This window comes from Pristiophorus japonicus, chromosome 13, assembly GCF_044704955.1.
Source record: "Pristiophorus japonicus isolate sPriJap1 chromosome 13, sPriJap1.hap1, whole genome shotgun sequence".
In the NCBI taxonomy this organism is placed as follows: domain Eukaryota; kingdom Metazoa; phylum Chordata; class Chondrichthyes; family Pristiophoridae; genus Pristiophorus; species Pristiophorus japonicus.
Genome location: NC_091989.1, coordinates 174,199,139 through 174,213,848, shown reverse-complemented (window position 1 = coordinate 174,213,848; position 14,710 = coordinate 174,199,139). Strand labels below are relative to the sequence as shown.

At 45.6% G+C, this 14,710-nt stretch overlaps 1 protein-coding gene across 1 annotated transcript in view; it reads left to right on the top strand.

Annotated features, from left to right (window-relative positions):
• LOC139278359 (chromodomain Y-like protein 2) overlaps nucleotides 1-12,921 on the top strand; it is a 220,792-nt gene extending 207,871 nt beyond the window's left edge. The window contains exon 7 of the mRNA XM_070897030.1: nucleotides 12,287-12,921. Within this exon, the coding sequence (XP_070753131.1) occupies nucleotides 12,287-12,445 (159 nt within the window). The 3' untranslated portion in view covers nucleotides 12,446-12,921. The remainder of the gene's footprint in view (nucleotides 1-12,286) is intronic.
• The last annotated feature ends 1,789 nt before the right edge of the window (nucleotides 12,922-14,710 follow it).

The window sequence follows — 14,710 nt, the reverse complement described above, 5'->3', positions numbered from 1 at the left end:
TTTCCTAAGAATTCTTCTCAAGTATTCCTCAAGCAAAATTGTGGTTTGTGCTGGATTGTAATGAACCACTTGTTAATACATCTCCCTTGCAAGGAGATGCCTTATTTTTATATTTTGTGCCTTGTTTCAAATCGTGATTATCGAATTGGAAAATCCATTAAATTGCATTTCGAATGAGCACTGAAGGTTGCTGGGGTGTAAAACCTGTTTATTTCAAGCTTCTTTTGTCCCTATTCTGTGTAGACATGAACCAGACTAGTGTTGCACTTTCCCCAGTCCCAGTTGTGTGCGAACAAGGTGATTTATCTCCATGTATAGTGTGTGTGTGTATATATACTTTTGTATAGTGCATATATGCGAACGGTGACATAGTGGTTATGTTACTAGATTTGTAATCCTGAGGCCTGGGCTAATGATTCAGTAACATGAGTTTAAATCCCACCACGGCAGCTGGGGAATTTAAATTCAGTTAATTGAATAAATCTGGAATAAAAAGCTAATATCAGTAATGGTGACCATGAAACTTCTGGGTCGTTGTAAAAACCCATCTGGTTCACTGATGTCCTTTAGGGAAGGAAATCTGCCGCTCTTACCCGGTCTGGCCTCAGTGTGACTCCAGACCCACAGCAATGTGGTTCACTCTTGGCCTACCAGTTGTCAAGAAGACAACTCACCCCCACCTTCAAGGGCAATTAGGGATGGGCAATAAATGCTGGCATTGCCTGCGACACCCACATCCCGTGAATGAGTAAAGAAAATATATACAGGCAACTCTCGATTATCCAGGGCCCTCGGGGATCGGGCTATTCTGGGTAAACGATTTTGCCGCCAGGGCGAGTGCACCTACTTGCCGAGAATGTTTGGGTCCCAAATTTATACAGTACTTTGATGCTTTTCTGCTTCTGTGCACTCCAGGATGGGATTGTCCACCTATTTATTTTAATATAAAGTGAAGAGACTCATGTTATACTGTGTCTACTTTTTCTTAAAATGGCCAGACTAAAGGCTTCAACTGCTGGAGGTCGAATGAGACTCGGCTTTACTTACCCCCGAGGCAGCACCCTCAGTGATACTCCAGACTGCACAAGAGCACATTCACCAAGATCAGAAAACGGAAAGACGGCAGGGAAGGGAGGTAGCGTTGGATAAATCTTTTGCCCCTCTGAACTTGCTTCCAGCGTGATGATCTGGACAGTGCCCTAAAAGAGCGGGTTTGGGAGCAATGCCTTCGATCTGATAACGTGAGGATGGGTCGCAGTCTGAGCGGACAGACTGTCCAGGTCCAAGTTAACTTGATTGCTCTACAAGGATCCCTTTAAGGTCGAGACAGCATAAAACTTTATTATAAAATAAAGCCCTTCCTCTGTGTGTAGTGACAATGCTGTGTGTCAGCGCAGGACTGTGTGTGGGGTGGGTTTAATGGGCGTGTGCAGCTGTACACGGGACAGAATCACAGTTTTTAAAAGTGCCGTTGCAGTGGGCTCTCTGTTAGATCCGTGTACGGATAACCGAGAGTTGCCTGTACTCTTCTTTCGCACACTTTTGTATAACATCAGTATTTGCATATCTCTCACATATCCTGGGATAGACCCAGCTTCTAGCCGGTGAAAATCACGTTGACACTGTGTATCTTGAGGGTAGTTAAGTCGAATGGCCTTCCCCCAATCCCATATACTGCATCATTGAGGTAACGTTATGCAAGCTGTGGTTACACAGCCATTTGTGGATGCCAAGCAATAAGCACACACTCGAAATTCAAGAATTGGAAAGAGTGGGGAAGGAGGTATGACACATGAAGGACAAAGTACGTTCAGAGAATGAGGAAGAACACATAGAAACATAGAAAAATAGGTGCAGGAGTAGGCCATTCGGCCCTTCTAGCCTGCACCGTCATTCAATGAGTTCATGGCTGAACATGCAACTTCAGTACCCCCTTCCTGCTTTCTCGCCATACCCCTTGATCCCCCGAGTAGTAAGGACTTCATCTAACTCCCTTTTGAATATATTTAGTGAATTGGCCTCAACAACTTTCTGTGGTAGAGAATTCCACAGGTTCACCACTCTCTGGGTGAAGAAGTTTCTCCTCACAGTGAAGGGTGGGTCATCTAGCCACCTTCCTCATTTGTTTATCCTTCTCACCGCTCAGGAATAACAAATCACAATAGTGAGCAGGCTGATTTGATGTTTTGGGCTTGCACTGATGCACTGAAAGGAGTAAAGGTTTCAGAATCACTGAAGGAGGCCATTCGGCCCATCTATCGAAGAGCAATCCAGTTGGTCCCACTCTCCCGCCCTTTCCCCAGATCCCTGCAAGTTTTATGTTTGTTACTATTTGTACAGTGTTGCACATACTTTATGGAGAAACACATCTTTAATGTAAGGCACTGATAAACTGTTTGCATGTTATTGTAATACAAGTAACTTTGTTCAGCTTAAAAAGTCACCGCATCTGAGAAGAGCCAGACATATTGGGCCTGAAATTTGGGTCGGAGGCTTCCGTCGAGCGAACTCCTCCAACCCGAGAATGTTTTACGAAAGTACCTGGTGGTCCCGGAGGCTCCTGCGATTGCGGTGGGAGTTCTTCTCTTCCTGCGTTTCGGAGCGTGGCCCCGTCCTCCAGGTTCTCACGTAGAAGGTGGAGTCAGGTGTGACTGGACAACCAATCCCGGTACAGTATTCTAATTGATGGCAATGAGAACTCCGTATCTCCGCTTTCTTATTGCTATTAAAAACAAAAAAAAACCACATTAAACACAACATAAAAAATTAAAATATCTCACACATTTAAAATTAATTGAAATCAAAGTTAATTACATGTTTTGGAAAAAATATATATTTTGGGGATTTTTATTTAAGTGTATTCTGTATGGACCCGACGAGGCCAGACTTTTAGCCCCATTAAATCGTCACTTTTTAGTAGTTGATGGGCATATCTTACTAATGAATAATACTCGGTAAAGGTTTAATTTTAAAATTGAGGGTCCAAGGTAAGGGGCAGCAAACCCCTGTGGTACAAGGTATCACTTGGGTTGAAAGAGAGTTGCATAGAGCACAAGGTCAGTCGAGCTCGGTGTTGCAGAGCTTGGGTTTACAAAGCTTGTAGATTGATTTTGGGAATAGACTGCAATAACAATACGAAGCACTATCACAGTTTGCTGATGGACTCCTTACAAAAGGAACGGAGAGCAAATTCTTCGATATTGGCTCATGAAATGATTGAAAAGAATCCATTTTTATATCTTGGAAACCCCTCAGTTCATGTCTCACAGCCCATCAGGCTTGGTGATGGAATTATTTATTGATTTATTGTCAAATTATGTGAAAACGTGTGCAAATCTACACACATCTTTAGTCCCATTGGTACAGTGTGCCAGAATTTGTAGAGATGTCTGAGATGATATCTGCATTGGCTCTCCAATGAATTCAGTACTGGAAAGAATTTCAGGATTGTAATCTCTTGAGAAATATCAAAATGTGATATATTTTAGGCAAGAACGGTGAAGAATCGCTGAATTTGAGCATCACAGAAAACATTGATGGATCCACTATGTGACTCCTTTGATCACTAAATATTTGTCTCAAAACTAATGGCCAGGAATGTGACTTTCCGAAGGAATTTTTGGATGAAAGGCAAAATGCTCTAGAGGAACATGTTCAAGATTATGGAGAGTGTCATTTTTTTTCTTCCCGATAGTCTTCCCTTTCCTGAAGTTGGTTCCACGGGCACTGGCCAGATTTTCAGGACTCCTTTTCTGAGCTTCAGTATTCCTGGAGGCCCTTCTTGTACTTTGCACCTATGGAGTGGGTTGGGAAAGCTGCAATGATCATTTGTTTATCTTTTTCGTCCAATTTTCTAAGATCCGTCTCCTCTCCTGAAGGTGTTGAAACTTACTGGGTGGAATTCCACCAGCTCGAGGTCCCTTACCCAAGTGGCCATTCGTTATGTAGGCACCTACGTTATGAATGTTGGCGGAATGGAGAGTATCAGAGTTGATCCTGATTTTGTAACTGTGTTGACAACCCCATCGCTTACTCTCTTAAGCAGTCCCCGGAGTTCCCCGAGGATGACTTGCTTCCACACTAACATGAGTTCTAAGGTGACTAATGAGTCCGATGCAGGAACTACAGACTCTGTCATAGGTGGGGCAGACGGTGGTTGGAGGGACGGGTGGGTGGGGTGCCTGTTTGTCCATGCGCTCCTTCCGCTGTTTGTACTTGGCTTCCACGTGCTCCCGATGAAGAGACTCGAGATGTTCTCGGATGCTCCTCCTCCACTTTGAACGGTCTTGGGCCAAGGATTCCCAAGTGTCGGTGGGGCTGTTGCACTTTTTCAAGAGGCTTTGAGAGTGTCCTTGAAGCGTTTTCTCTGCCATCCTGGGGCTCACTTGCTGTGACGGAGCTCGGAATAGAGTGCTTGTTTCGGGAGCCTTGTCTCAACCGCATACTTGCAGCAGGAACCACTAGGTAGTGATCAGGAGCAGGACCTCCAACCAGTCTTCACCTCCCTAGTGCAGAAGTCCTGAGACAAATTGTGTTGCCCCTACTAATGCCTTGGCATTATCTAGCCAAGATCATCCAGCTCAGCAAAGAATGATAATCAAATCTTGGACCTGCTGCTTCGTATGGTTCAATTACATACTGACTTTATATAATTGCCAACTAAGGCATCAGGAGAATTTGAAGAAGATGTTAAATGACCTCTGATGTAGCTGGGCTTGAAGCTCCAGTCAAACAATAATTATTATAAAGAAGACACGACAGTTGTTGGAATGTTGCAAGTTATAGTTCCAAAGTGATGTCACGAAACAAGGATCCTCCGCCTGGTATCAAATCTCTTTCAACGTGGAACAGTTTCTGCATGTGAAGATTGTATTCGATAGAAGATCTTAACCTAACAGACTTCCATTGACGACTGGCGACTTGCCTCTTTTGGAGGGGTCAGTTACAGGGCGGCTTTCAGATTTTGTTGGAATTTCTTAAAGCATTCTAGCATGTTCTCCATCCTCGCTCTCCCTCGGCCTCCCTGAGGAATTTTCTCTCTCTCAAGGGAGCATTGGGGCTTTTTTTGACAGTCTTGAGGTACGTAATCATGGGTGCCAATCGAGCAAGACGCCCTGCACAGCTGTGCAACTTCTGGTCTCAGGACCATCTCAGCAGGGCATAGCTACAGTAGTTTTCCAGATCTCTTCCTGCACAGAAGGAGATCCTGTACTTAGAATATAATTGAAAAGTAAATGATGGTGTTCACAATAATAGCCAAGTTCACAGCCAAAACTGACACCATTGAACATGCATGAGGGATTGGTCTAGAAGGTTTCAAGGCAGACGTTGTCCATTTGCAGTTTTGTCTTGATGTGCCTCGTCCTACTTCCAGATTGCAAGATCCCAACAGATTATCTGAATCATCAAGATTATCCAAACTTAAGAGTACGTTATTCACACCAGATTGAACTATCTATGATGGAAACTGCTGACAATCAGGAACGGCAATATAAACTAAATGGTACAATCCTAAAGTGGGTGCATGAACAGAGACCTGGGAGTATATGTGCATAAATTGTTGAAGGGGGCAGGGCAGGTTGAAAAAGGCTTACGGGATCCTGGGCTTGACGAATAGAGGTATAGAGTACAAAAGTGTGGAAATTATGACGAACCTGTATAAAACACTGGTTCAGCCCCGACTGGAGTACTGTGTCCAATTCTTTCCCCGCATTTGAGGAAAGGCCTTAACGAAGGTGCTGAAAATATTTACGAGGATGGTTTCAAGGATGAGGGACTTCAGTTACGTGGATAGACCGGAGAAGCTGGGGTTGTTCTCCTTGGAGCAGAGAAGGTTGAGAGGAGATTTGATAGAGGTGTTCAAAATCATGAGGGGTCTGGACAGAGTAAATAGAGAGAAACTGTTCCCAGTGACAGAAGGGTCGAGAACCAGAGGCAACGTAAGAATTTTTTTTTTTACACACAGCAAGTGGTTAATGGAATGCACTGCTTGAAAGAGAGGTGGAGGCAGACTCCATTTTATCTTTCAAAAGGGAGTTGGATAAGTATCCGAATGAAAAGAAATGCAGGGCTACGGGGAAAGGGCGGGGGAGTGGGACTAGCTGAGAGTCGGCATGGGCCAAATGGCCGCCTTCCTTGCTGTAACCATTCTATGATTCCAAGTGCGAATGTCCAGTCTCGCTGCTGCCATTCTGTTGCAATAGGGCCAGAGTCTTACTATTGCCACCATTTGCAGCTAAGATGTACATGGCGTCTAGGTTCGGGTTAGCATGATGTGTGTGGTCCATCAACCTGTGATTTACAGGAAATACTGAATTATCAAGAAATGTGTGCTTGTGTGTATATCAAGCAGATCTGTATTTCTACTCTGCATATTGTATAAATATCAAGTATTTTGATGTATGGTAATGCTTGCCTCAGGAAAATTGCAGTGTATTTGGAATTCAAAGCAGTTCATCCAATTCAATGGGTTTTGGGAGTGGCGAATTATCATCATCATAGGCAGTCCCTCGAAACCGAGGAAGGCTTGCTTCCACTCTAAAAGTGAGTTCTCAGTCCAATATGGGAATTACAGTCTCTGTCACAGGTGGGGCAGACAATGGTTGAAGGAAAGAGTGGGTGGGGGAGCCTGATTTGCCGCATGCTCCTTCCATTGTCTGCGCTTGGTTTCTGCATGCTCTCGGCGACGAATTATACAAAGAAGGGCACGGCTGCAGATTATATAACAGCAGCACTGTTACATGGACATTCTAAGTTTAATGTCACAGTGATTTATTCCTTACAAACACACCAGCAGCCAAGCCATGTGTGCCCTTTATCCCAACTCGTCAGCGTATGCCTGGTATAATATGCTATTGAGCAGAAAGAAGGATTAGAATCGGAAGGGCTGTCGGAGCATCATGCTGGCAGTTACTGTGTGGTTGCTACTTATTGTTGGAGGATGCCTTCTTCCTCCCAACACTATACAGCAAACAGTAAGTTGACTTATAACTTCGGGTAAATTAATGCGCAATTTAACATATCAGCTGATAAATTGGATGGATGCCCTCACCAAGTGCCTCTTTTACCTTGTAATGCTGACTGTGGACTGGTATTAGTGACCATTTGGGAGTAGATGAGACTTTGATCCATAGGAGTACATAGCTGGGGGAAATGGACTTTAAAAAAAAATTCACTCGGGTATATGTGTGTCGCTGGCAAGGCCGGCATTTATTGCCCATCCCTCATTGCCCTTGAGAAGGTGGTGGTGAGCCGCCTTCTTGAACCGCTGCAGTCCATGTGCTGAAGGTACTCACATAGTGCTGTTAAAGAGGGAGTTCCAGGATTTTGACCCAGCGATGATGAAGGAATAGCGATATATTTCCAAGTCAGGATGGTGTGTGACTTGGAGGGGAACGTGGAGGTGATAGTGTTCCCATGTGCCTGCTGCCTTGTCCTTCTAGATGGTAGCAGTCGCGGGTTTGGGAGGTGCTACCAAAGAAACCCATGGCGAGTTGCTGCAATGCATCTTGGTAGATGGTACACACTGCCGCCACAGTGCACCGGTGGTGGAGGGAGTGAATGTTTAAGGTGGTGGATGGGGTGCCAAACAAGCCATCATCCATAAACTTAGAATTATAGTCACATCAAATGCCAGCATTTTCATGAGGGAGATGCAATTAAAAACGTTAAATTGTCTCACAATGCAACGGTAGCTAATCAGATTTTATTCTGGTTCATCAGAGATCTAATCCTTAACAATCTTTTGTTGCCTAAATGGGTGCAGCTATTGCGGTTAGAAATTGGCTGCCTTTGTGTGACTTCCTGTGCTGTAGATGGAACCTTTTTCTGTGCAAATGTACATGAACAAAATAATAAACAAATACAAGTTTCAAAGCTTTAAAATATAGAGAAGACTTGTGTCAATGTGTAGCAGTCACACCTTGTATCCTCAGGACATCCCAAAACACTTCAGATTCAATTAATTATTTTTTGAAATGTAGTCAAATACAGCAGCCAATTTGTGCACAGGAAGATGACAATAAGCAGCAAATGGGATGAAGGATTTAATCCATCTGTTTTCAGTCATGTTGGATGAGTGAGGAATGTTGGCTAGGACCAACAGGAAAAACGTCCCCGCTCTTAGAATAACGGCATAAGAACGTTTACATCCACATAAATCAAGTCAACATTAATTCAACGTCTCATCTGAAAGACAAATCCTCCAACAAAGACTCCTTCTGTACTGCCCTGGAGTGAAGGCCTCAACTGCGTGCTCAAATCCTGGAGGTAGGCTTGAACCCACAACCTTCCTGAGGCAAGAGCCATGTTGGCCCAGTTGATATCAGGCCAAAAGAAATTCCGATAAAACATGAAGTGACACAAATTAACTTGAAATGGTTTCACACTCAAACACCAAGAGGACTAAATAGGAATAAGCTGAACTATTTTTTTTAAAGTTTGATTTAGATTTGCCCCTTAAGAAAACTTAATTTCTTAGAAATTCCAGCCCTTGTGAATTGAAATTGGGCTTCTATATATATACAATATGTGTGTGTGTATATAGTGTCCTTCGCATCCGTCTGCGCTTCACAACCAGTGAATTATTTTTGAAATGTAGTCATGTAAGAAAGAAAGACTTACATTTATATAGCGCTTTTCACGACCACCGGACGTTCCAAAGTGCTTTACAGCCAATGAAGTAATTTTGGAGTGTAGTCAAACGCAGCAGCCAATTTGCACACAAGCAAGCTCCCACAAACAGCAATGTGATAGTCTGTTTTTGTTATGTTGATTGAGGGATAAATATTGGCCAGGACACCGGGGATAACTCCCCTGCTCTTCGAAATAATGCCAGGGGATCTTTCACGTCCACCTAAGAGAGCAGACGGAGCCTCGGTTTAATGTCTCATCCAAAAGACGGCACCTCCTGTGGAAGTCCAGGTCTTTCCACAAAAGCATCCCAATCTTCCCCCTCTATAAATTGCTGAAAGTTGCTAAGGTTAGACATGTTGAGCATGTAGTTCGTGATCTCGTATTCCGTCGCCAGTTATAGTTTATGTAGGCACCATTAGTAATCTCTCCACGAGGCAGGGTATGGTACTTAAACTGTGCAGACCTGCAGTCCTTTAATAGTAGCTGCTGAGTGACGACAACAAGCTGTGTGTTCCTTTTTATACTGGGTTACCTGCCGTGTGCAGGCAACCCCTGGGTCTCCAGCAACAGCACCCTCTAGTGTACCGGTAAGATGCGTACAGTACAAGGGTACATTCAGTGTTGCATAACAGTGTTACAGACATCACACAGTGAACAGGCATGCCGACACTACAATCATACAGGAACATCTAAAACCGAAAGAAAGCATCCTCACAGCCAGGCATCGGTTCTACACTTACTGGCGACCTGAGGGCCAAGAAATTGCCAAGTATGCTGCACACTTAAGAAGACTAGCTGCACCGTGTGAGTTCGGCGACCACCTTAATGAAGCACTAAGGGACATATTTGTCATCGGAATCGGCCACAAAGGTCTCCTACACAAATTGCTCTCGGCTGACATCACGGTCACCCTGCAGAAAGCAATTCAAGTGAGCCAGGCCTACATGGTTTCGGCCAGCGACTCCAGGCAAATACTGACCCAGGACTCTAAACCGGCGAGCGCAGTGCACCGCATGGACACTTCTAAAGGCAGAAATGCTGCCCCAATTCCCGCAATCCTGAGTCCGCCACATGGGACAAATCGGATGGTCCCGTGCTGGCGCTGTGGAGGAAACCACAGGGCCCACCAGTGCCGCTACAAAGACTATGCATGCAAGGGCTGCAAAGAAAAAGGCACCTTCAGAGAACGTGCAGAAAAGGCTGTACTCACTGTGTCTCTGCTGAGTTGGCTAATCACCGGAGCTCCGACACAGATGAAGATGAAGCTGCTCAAATCCTGGGAGAAGAGTATGGAATCTTTACCTGCTCCACCGGAAGTTCTCCGTGGATGATGGAAGTGGACATCGACGGGGTCCCAGTCTCCATGAAGATCGACACAGGGGCGAGCCAGTCTGTGATGAGCCAAAAGACCTTTGAAAAAATTTGGAGGAATCCTGCCACTCGACCAAAACTGTCTCCTCTCCAGGCAAAGCTGCTCACCTATACCAAAGGTAAAATCCAAATCATTGGCAGTGTCGACGTCCAGGTCTCCCACAAACTCCCCCTGTGGATTGTAGCCGGCGACGGCCCCACGCTGCTGGGCAGGAATTGGATGAACTGGGTCCACATCAGGCGAAATAGTGTTGTGGAAGAAAAGAGCACCACAGCCTGCCTGCAGCAAGACCACAAAATGGCTGCAGCACCACAAGCAGCAGACCTGCGTTTAAAATGGCCTCCTCCATGCCACGAGTCAACATGGAGGAGCATCGTGTGACATCGAGCAGCCAATCGGATTTGAAGGCTCCCTTAAAGAAGACCGGTAACCAAAAAAATTTAAAGGGGAAGTTCCAACTATTTGAGTACACGGACTTTAAAGCTAAAGATGCAATTAAGGGTGCAAGTATGAAAATGTATGCAATGTAACCATGAATTGTGATGCTGGTTTAACTAATGTGACTAATAAGATGAATGCAGATGTTAGTAAGGTTAAGAACAAGTTTATTATGCTTAACAATAATGATAGAGATTGTGAAATGCCTAATGTAACCATGTCTGTTGAAACCAGGACACCCAAAAGTGATGCAAGTGCTAGAATGTATAATGCAGGCTCGACTATGTGTGATCAGAGCCAAGATGTCATGTATACCGGTAGGACACTGCCAAAGGACATTAGGTCCTACAGGGACCATGCTGATGTCAATGGAATCCCCCTGTGGGAGACCCCCAGGTCCAGTAGGCTACCTGACCATGTAGCCTGGACCTTTGGAACGAATGTAATGCCCCTTGCAGGACACACACATAGGCAGTGGGAGCAGACCCACTACAGGGACAGTGGTCAATGGGCAGCCCAGCCACCACCAATGGCACCAGACCAGCCCCTGGCCACCAGGGCCAACACCAGAAGCATGAGGCCAATACCCTACAGCTTCCCTGGCAAACCCTGACCCTCATCCCCATTGGTGGACAAGGAGCCCATCCAGTCTTTTGGCCCTGCCCACCACCCCACAACTACCCACATCACAGTGTACTCACACCACCCACTGCTGCCGTGGCTACCTTCCTGAGGGATCCCACAACAGTGACACCCACTTGGTCTGTGTGTGAGGGAGGGGAAACGTACGAGGCCAGCCTCAAGCACAGGGGTCACACCTGGCAACCACACAACCCTCACCACAACCTCCCATAGCCCACCACTGATCACCTCCCCTGGTCATGACAACTAGGATATGAAAAATGCTCAGGGGGAAGTATTGTTGTGTAGGTATGCCTGTTCACTGTGTGATGTCTGTAACACTGTTATGCAACATTGAATGTACCCTTGTACTGTACACACCTAACCGGTACACTAGAAGGTGCTGTTGCTGGAGACCCAGGGGTTGCCTGCACACGGCAGGTAACCCAGTATAAAAAGGAACACACAGCTTGTTGTTGTCAGTCAGGAGCTGCTAATAAAGGACTGCAGGTCTGCACAGTTTAAGTACCATACCCTGCCTCGTGGAGTCATTACTAAAGGTGCCTATATACACTATACCTCCGACAATGCAGCACTCCCTCAGCACTGCAGTGGAGTGTCAGCCTACATTTATGCGCTCAATTCTCTGGAGTGGGGCTTGAACCCATAACCTTCTGATTCAGAGGCGACTGTGCTACCCACTGAGCCATGGCTATCTAAAAGAATGTTAACCTTGCATGATTTAAATTGGCAGTGGTGGGGCCGGACCGTGAGAAGGAATTGGGCCCAAGCAACAAGGGTGACCTGCAGATGCGGTCATTTTAACATTTGTTGGCTGTTTGTGGAAACTACACATGTACGGGGAACATACTGCAACACGGATTAGATTGCTGGCACCACGTTTACCGTTGTTGTCACACTCTTCGAATTTGGCCTGGGTTCGTAGCAGGCCTCAGAGGTGAAAGGGCACCTAGTGGCTATTTTTTTAAAGTTTGGAGTAGACGGTCACCTTTCCCTCCGACACCCCCCCCCCACCCCCCCCCCCCTCCCCAGGATAAAACTGACATTGCCGATCAACTGAAAACTATACAGCTGGGCCTCAAGTTGGAAAATCTACCCCTTTTTCTGTTTGTTTCACAAGTTTGTTTGTTTCTGGCTTTGGTCGCTGAGGAAATGATGCACCGTTTACCTTTTGTTCATTCTGTGTGTCTTCACCTTCAGGTTCTGGAAGAATCGAAATGTCTGGTGCGCAGCTTCCTCAAAGCCGCCCTGGAGCAGGTGAACGAAAGGGAATGCCAAATGTTGAAGCAGCTGTGGAGTTCCTCCAAAGGACTGGACTCTTTGTTTAGCTACTTGCAGGAAAAAATCTACGAGGTCTGAAGCCACTGTGAGACTTGAAACGACTGTCCATTATTCCAGTGTCTGTGAAAGGGGTCGGTGGACTTAAGTAGTCTAATGCTTCAGCAGTTGGGCTTAACTGCTACTGGCATTACAAATTGGCCAGCAAATGTCCTTGATAACATGACAAAACACTGAACCGATCCATCAAATATGCCTGAGTTGGGTCTATATTGGATGCAACATTTTTGCATGCATTTTCAACTATTTTGACGCTCGTAGTCAAATTATGCCACGCGATTTTTTTTTTTTAACGCTGACCTTTAAAATCCCAACACTGTCTCATCTCAAACCGACTAGACCTTGTTTACCCAATTTATGTAGAATGTTGCGCTTGTGAATAACACTTAAAGGAATGAGTCGTAGATAATCCTTTTGCTTCTGAACCTACAGCACAAATGAGGAAGAGTCGTTGCATATTGCGTCAAGGTTGTATTTTTTGGACTCATTTTGTTAGCAGTTTAGTTAGCGGAGGGAGGGTGGAGCGGGGCGGGGGGTGGGGTGCACAGGGAAATTGGCAACTCTGTCATTAGACTTGTAAGTAGCTTCAAGAGTTAAATGCATTTCATTGATGTAGATTTTCAGTACAACTGTTAACCTGGTTGCTAAGCTATCAGGAGAAAACGCAGGAAAAAAAAAACTTTTAAAATTGTGAGATTTTATTTAGTAACGTTTTTTTTAAAATAATTATTTTCCAAAAATGTCAAACTCTTATAGATACACAACAGAAGATTTTATTTATTATACCTTTCAGCTCCGTGAACAATGAGGTTTAATGGATCACAACATTTTTCTTCGTGACTTTTAGGATCCTGGATGCGAATCTTGTTGGGAACATTTCTTTTTTAAATGTTATTTCTGAATTGGTCCCTACTACCTAAGGCGACCGTGTAGGAGATCAATGTGACTGCAGACCTGACGCCATTGAGTAGAGCTCCATTTTGAACCATAAAATATACAAGCAGGGTTTGTATACCAGAGAGAGGGGTAGAAATTCAGCACTGCCCGAGACGGGTTGCACCTCCCACCCTTGATGTGTTTTCACTGCCGCATTGGATAAGGTGGCCTCCTGCACGAAATTCAGCTCTTTGTCATTTTTTTTTTGCAGCAGGCTGGAAGTCAGTCATAATGGGGGGGGGAGGGGTGCGCTCGTACAGCGGTGAGCACGCTAGCGGGGTGGGACAGAGTCTCGGCCGCTGTCACTTATCAGCCTGGCGCTGATGATGCGTGTGCGTCACCACGCCGTTTCCCCTTCACTTAAAGGGGAGAGCCTGCGCCATTTTAAAACTTCGGTCCACTGGGCCACCAGGGAGGGTTTCGGCCGGGCCTGCGGCCTGCCACCCAAGAGGGGGGGGGGGTGGGTGCCAGGCTGCCTGTTGGGGGCCCGGCCAAACCCGGGGGCCATAATTGTCGGCCCGACCTGGCAGTCGGCTGACAAAAAAAAATGGCGGCCGCGGCAGTGCACCCTCTCCTGGAATGAGCGCTGCACAGCCATTTTGCACACAGAGGACACAGTGCGCCGACAGAAAAAGCTGTTTGAGCGGGGGGGACTGGGGACTGCGCGGCGGGTTGAAGATTTTTCCAGGTGAATTTAGATGGAGGTGCGGGAAATCGGCGGTGTGCGCTTTGGTTACGCTTTTCGGAGGGTTCAGTGGCAGTGGGGCGGAAGTGGGGACCGACCGCTGGAAAAACCACCGAGGAAAATTTCACGAGCGGCAGACATTCGCCCCCAAATCGGCGGCCATTCAATGCTGCTGCTCTCCAACGGTAAGAGGCCTTTTCGTGAGCCTGAATTTCGGACCCATAATACGTGTACAGAACAGAAGGAATATTCCGGTTCTGATTGTGAAGCGCTCTTTTTCAATGCAAGGCGCTCGCCCTGAATACCTACCTTTCTGGTATTGACTGCCATTTGACCAGTTCAAGGTCCAAAGCCAATTGGTCATATTCCATCTTTTAAGTCCTAAAATAGTCGTGAGTTCACATTTCTTATTTATTTGAAGAAAAATGCACTAATCAGACAGAGTGTACGTGCTGTCGTTAAGTGACTCAGAGGAGTATGTTACAAACAAGATAATGGGTTTTTATGTCACTAAATTGAAAAGGATTCACTAAATAGTTGTTGGTTTAATTTTAGTTGTGCAAAAATACATGGATGTTTCTTTATTGGGTAAGAAACCCATGTCTGGGTACTGGCACAAATAACAGTATTTACTAATATAAAATGGGAAGCCATGTCAAAAGGGG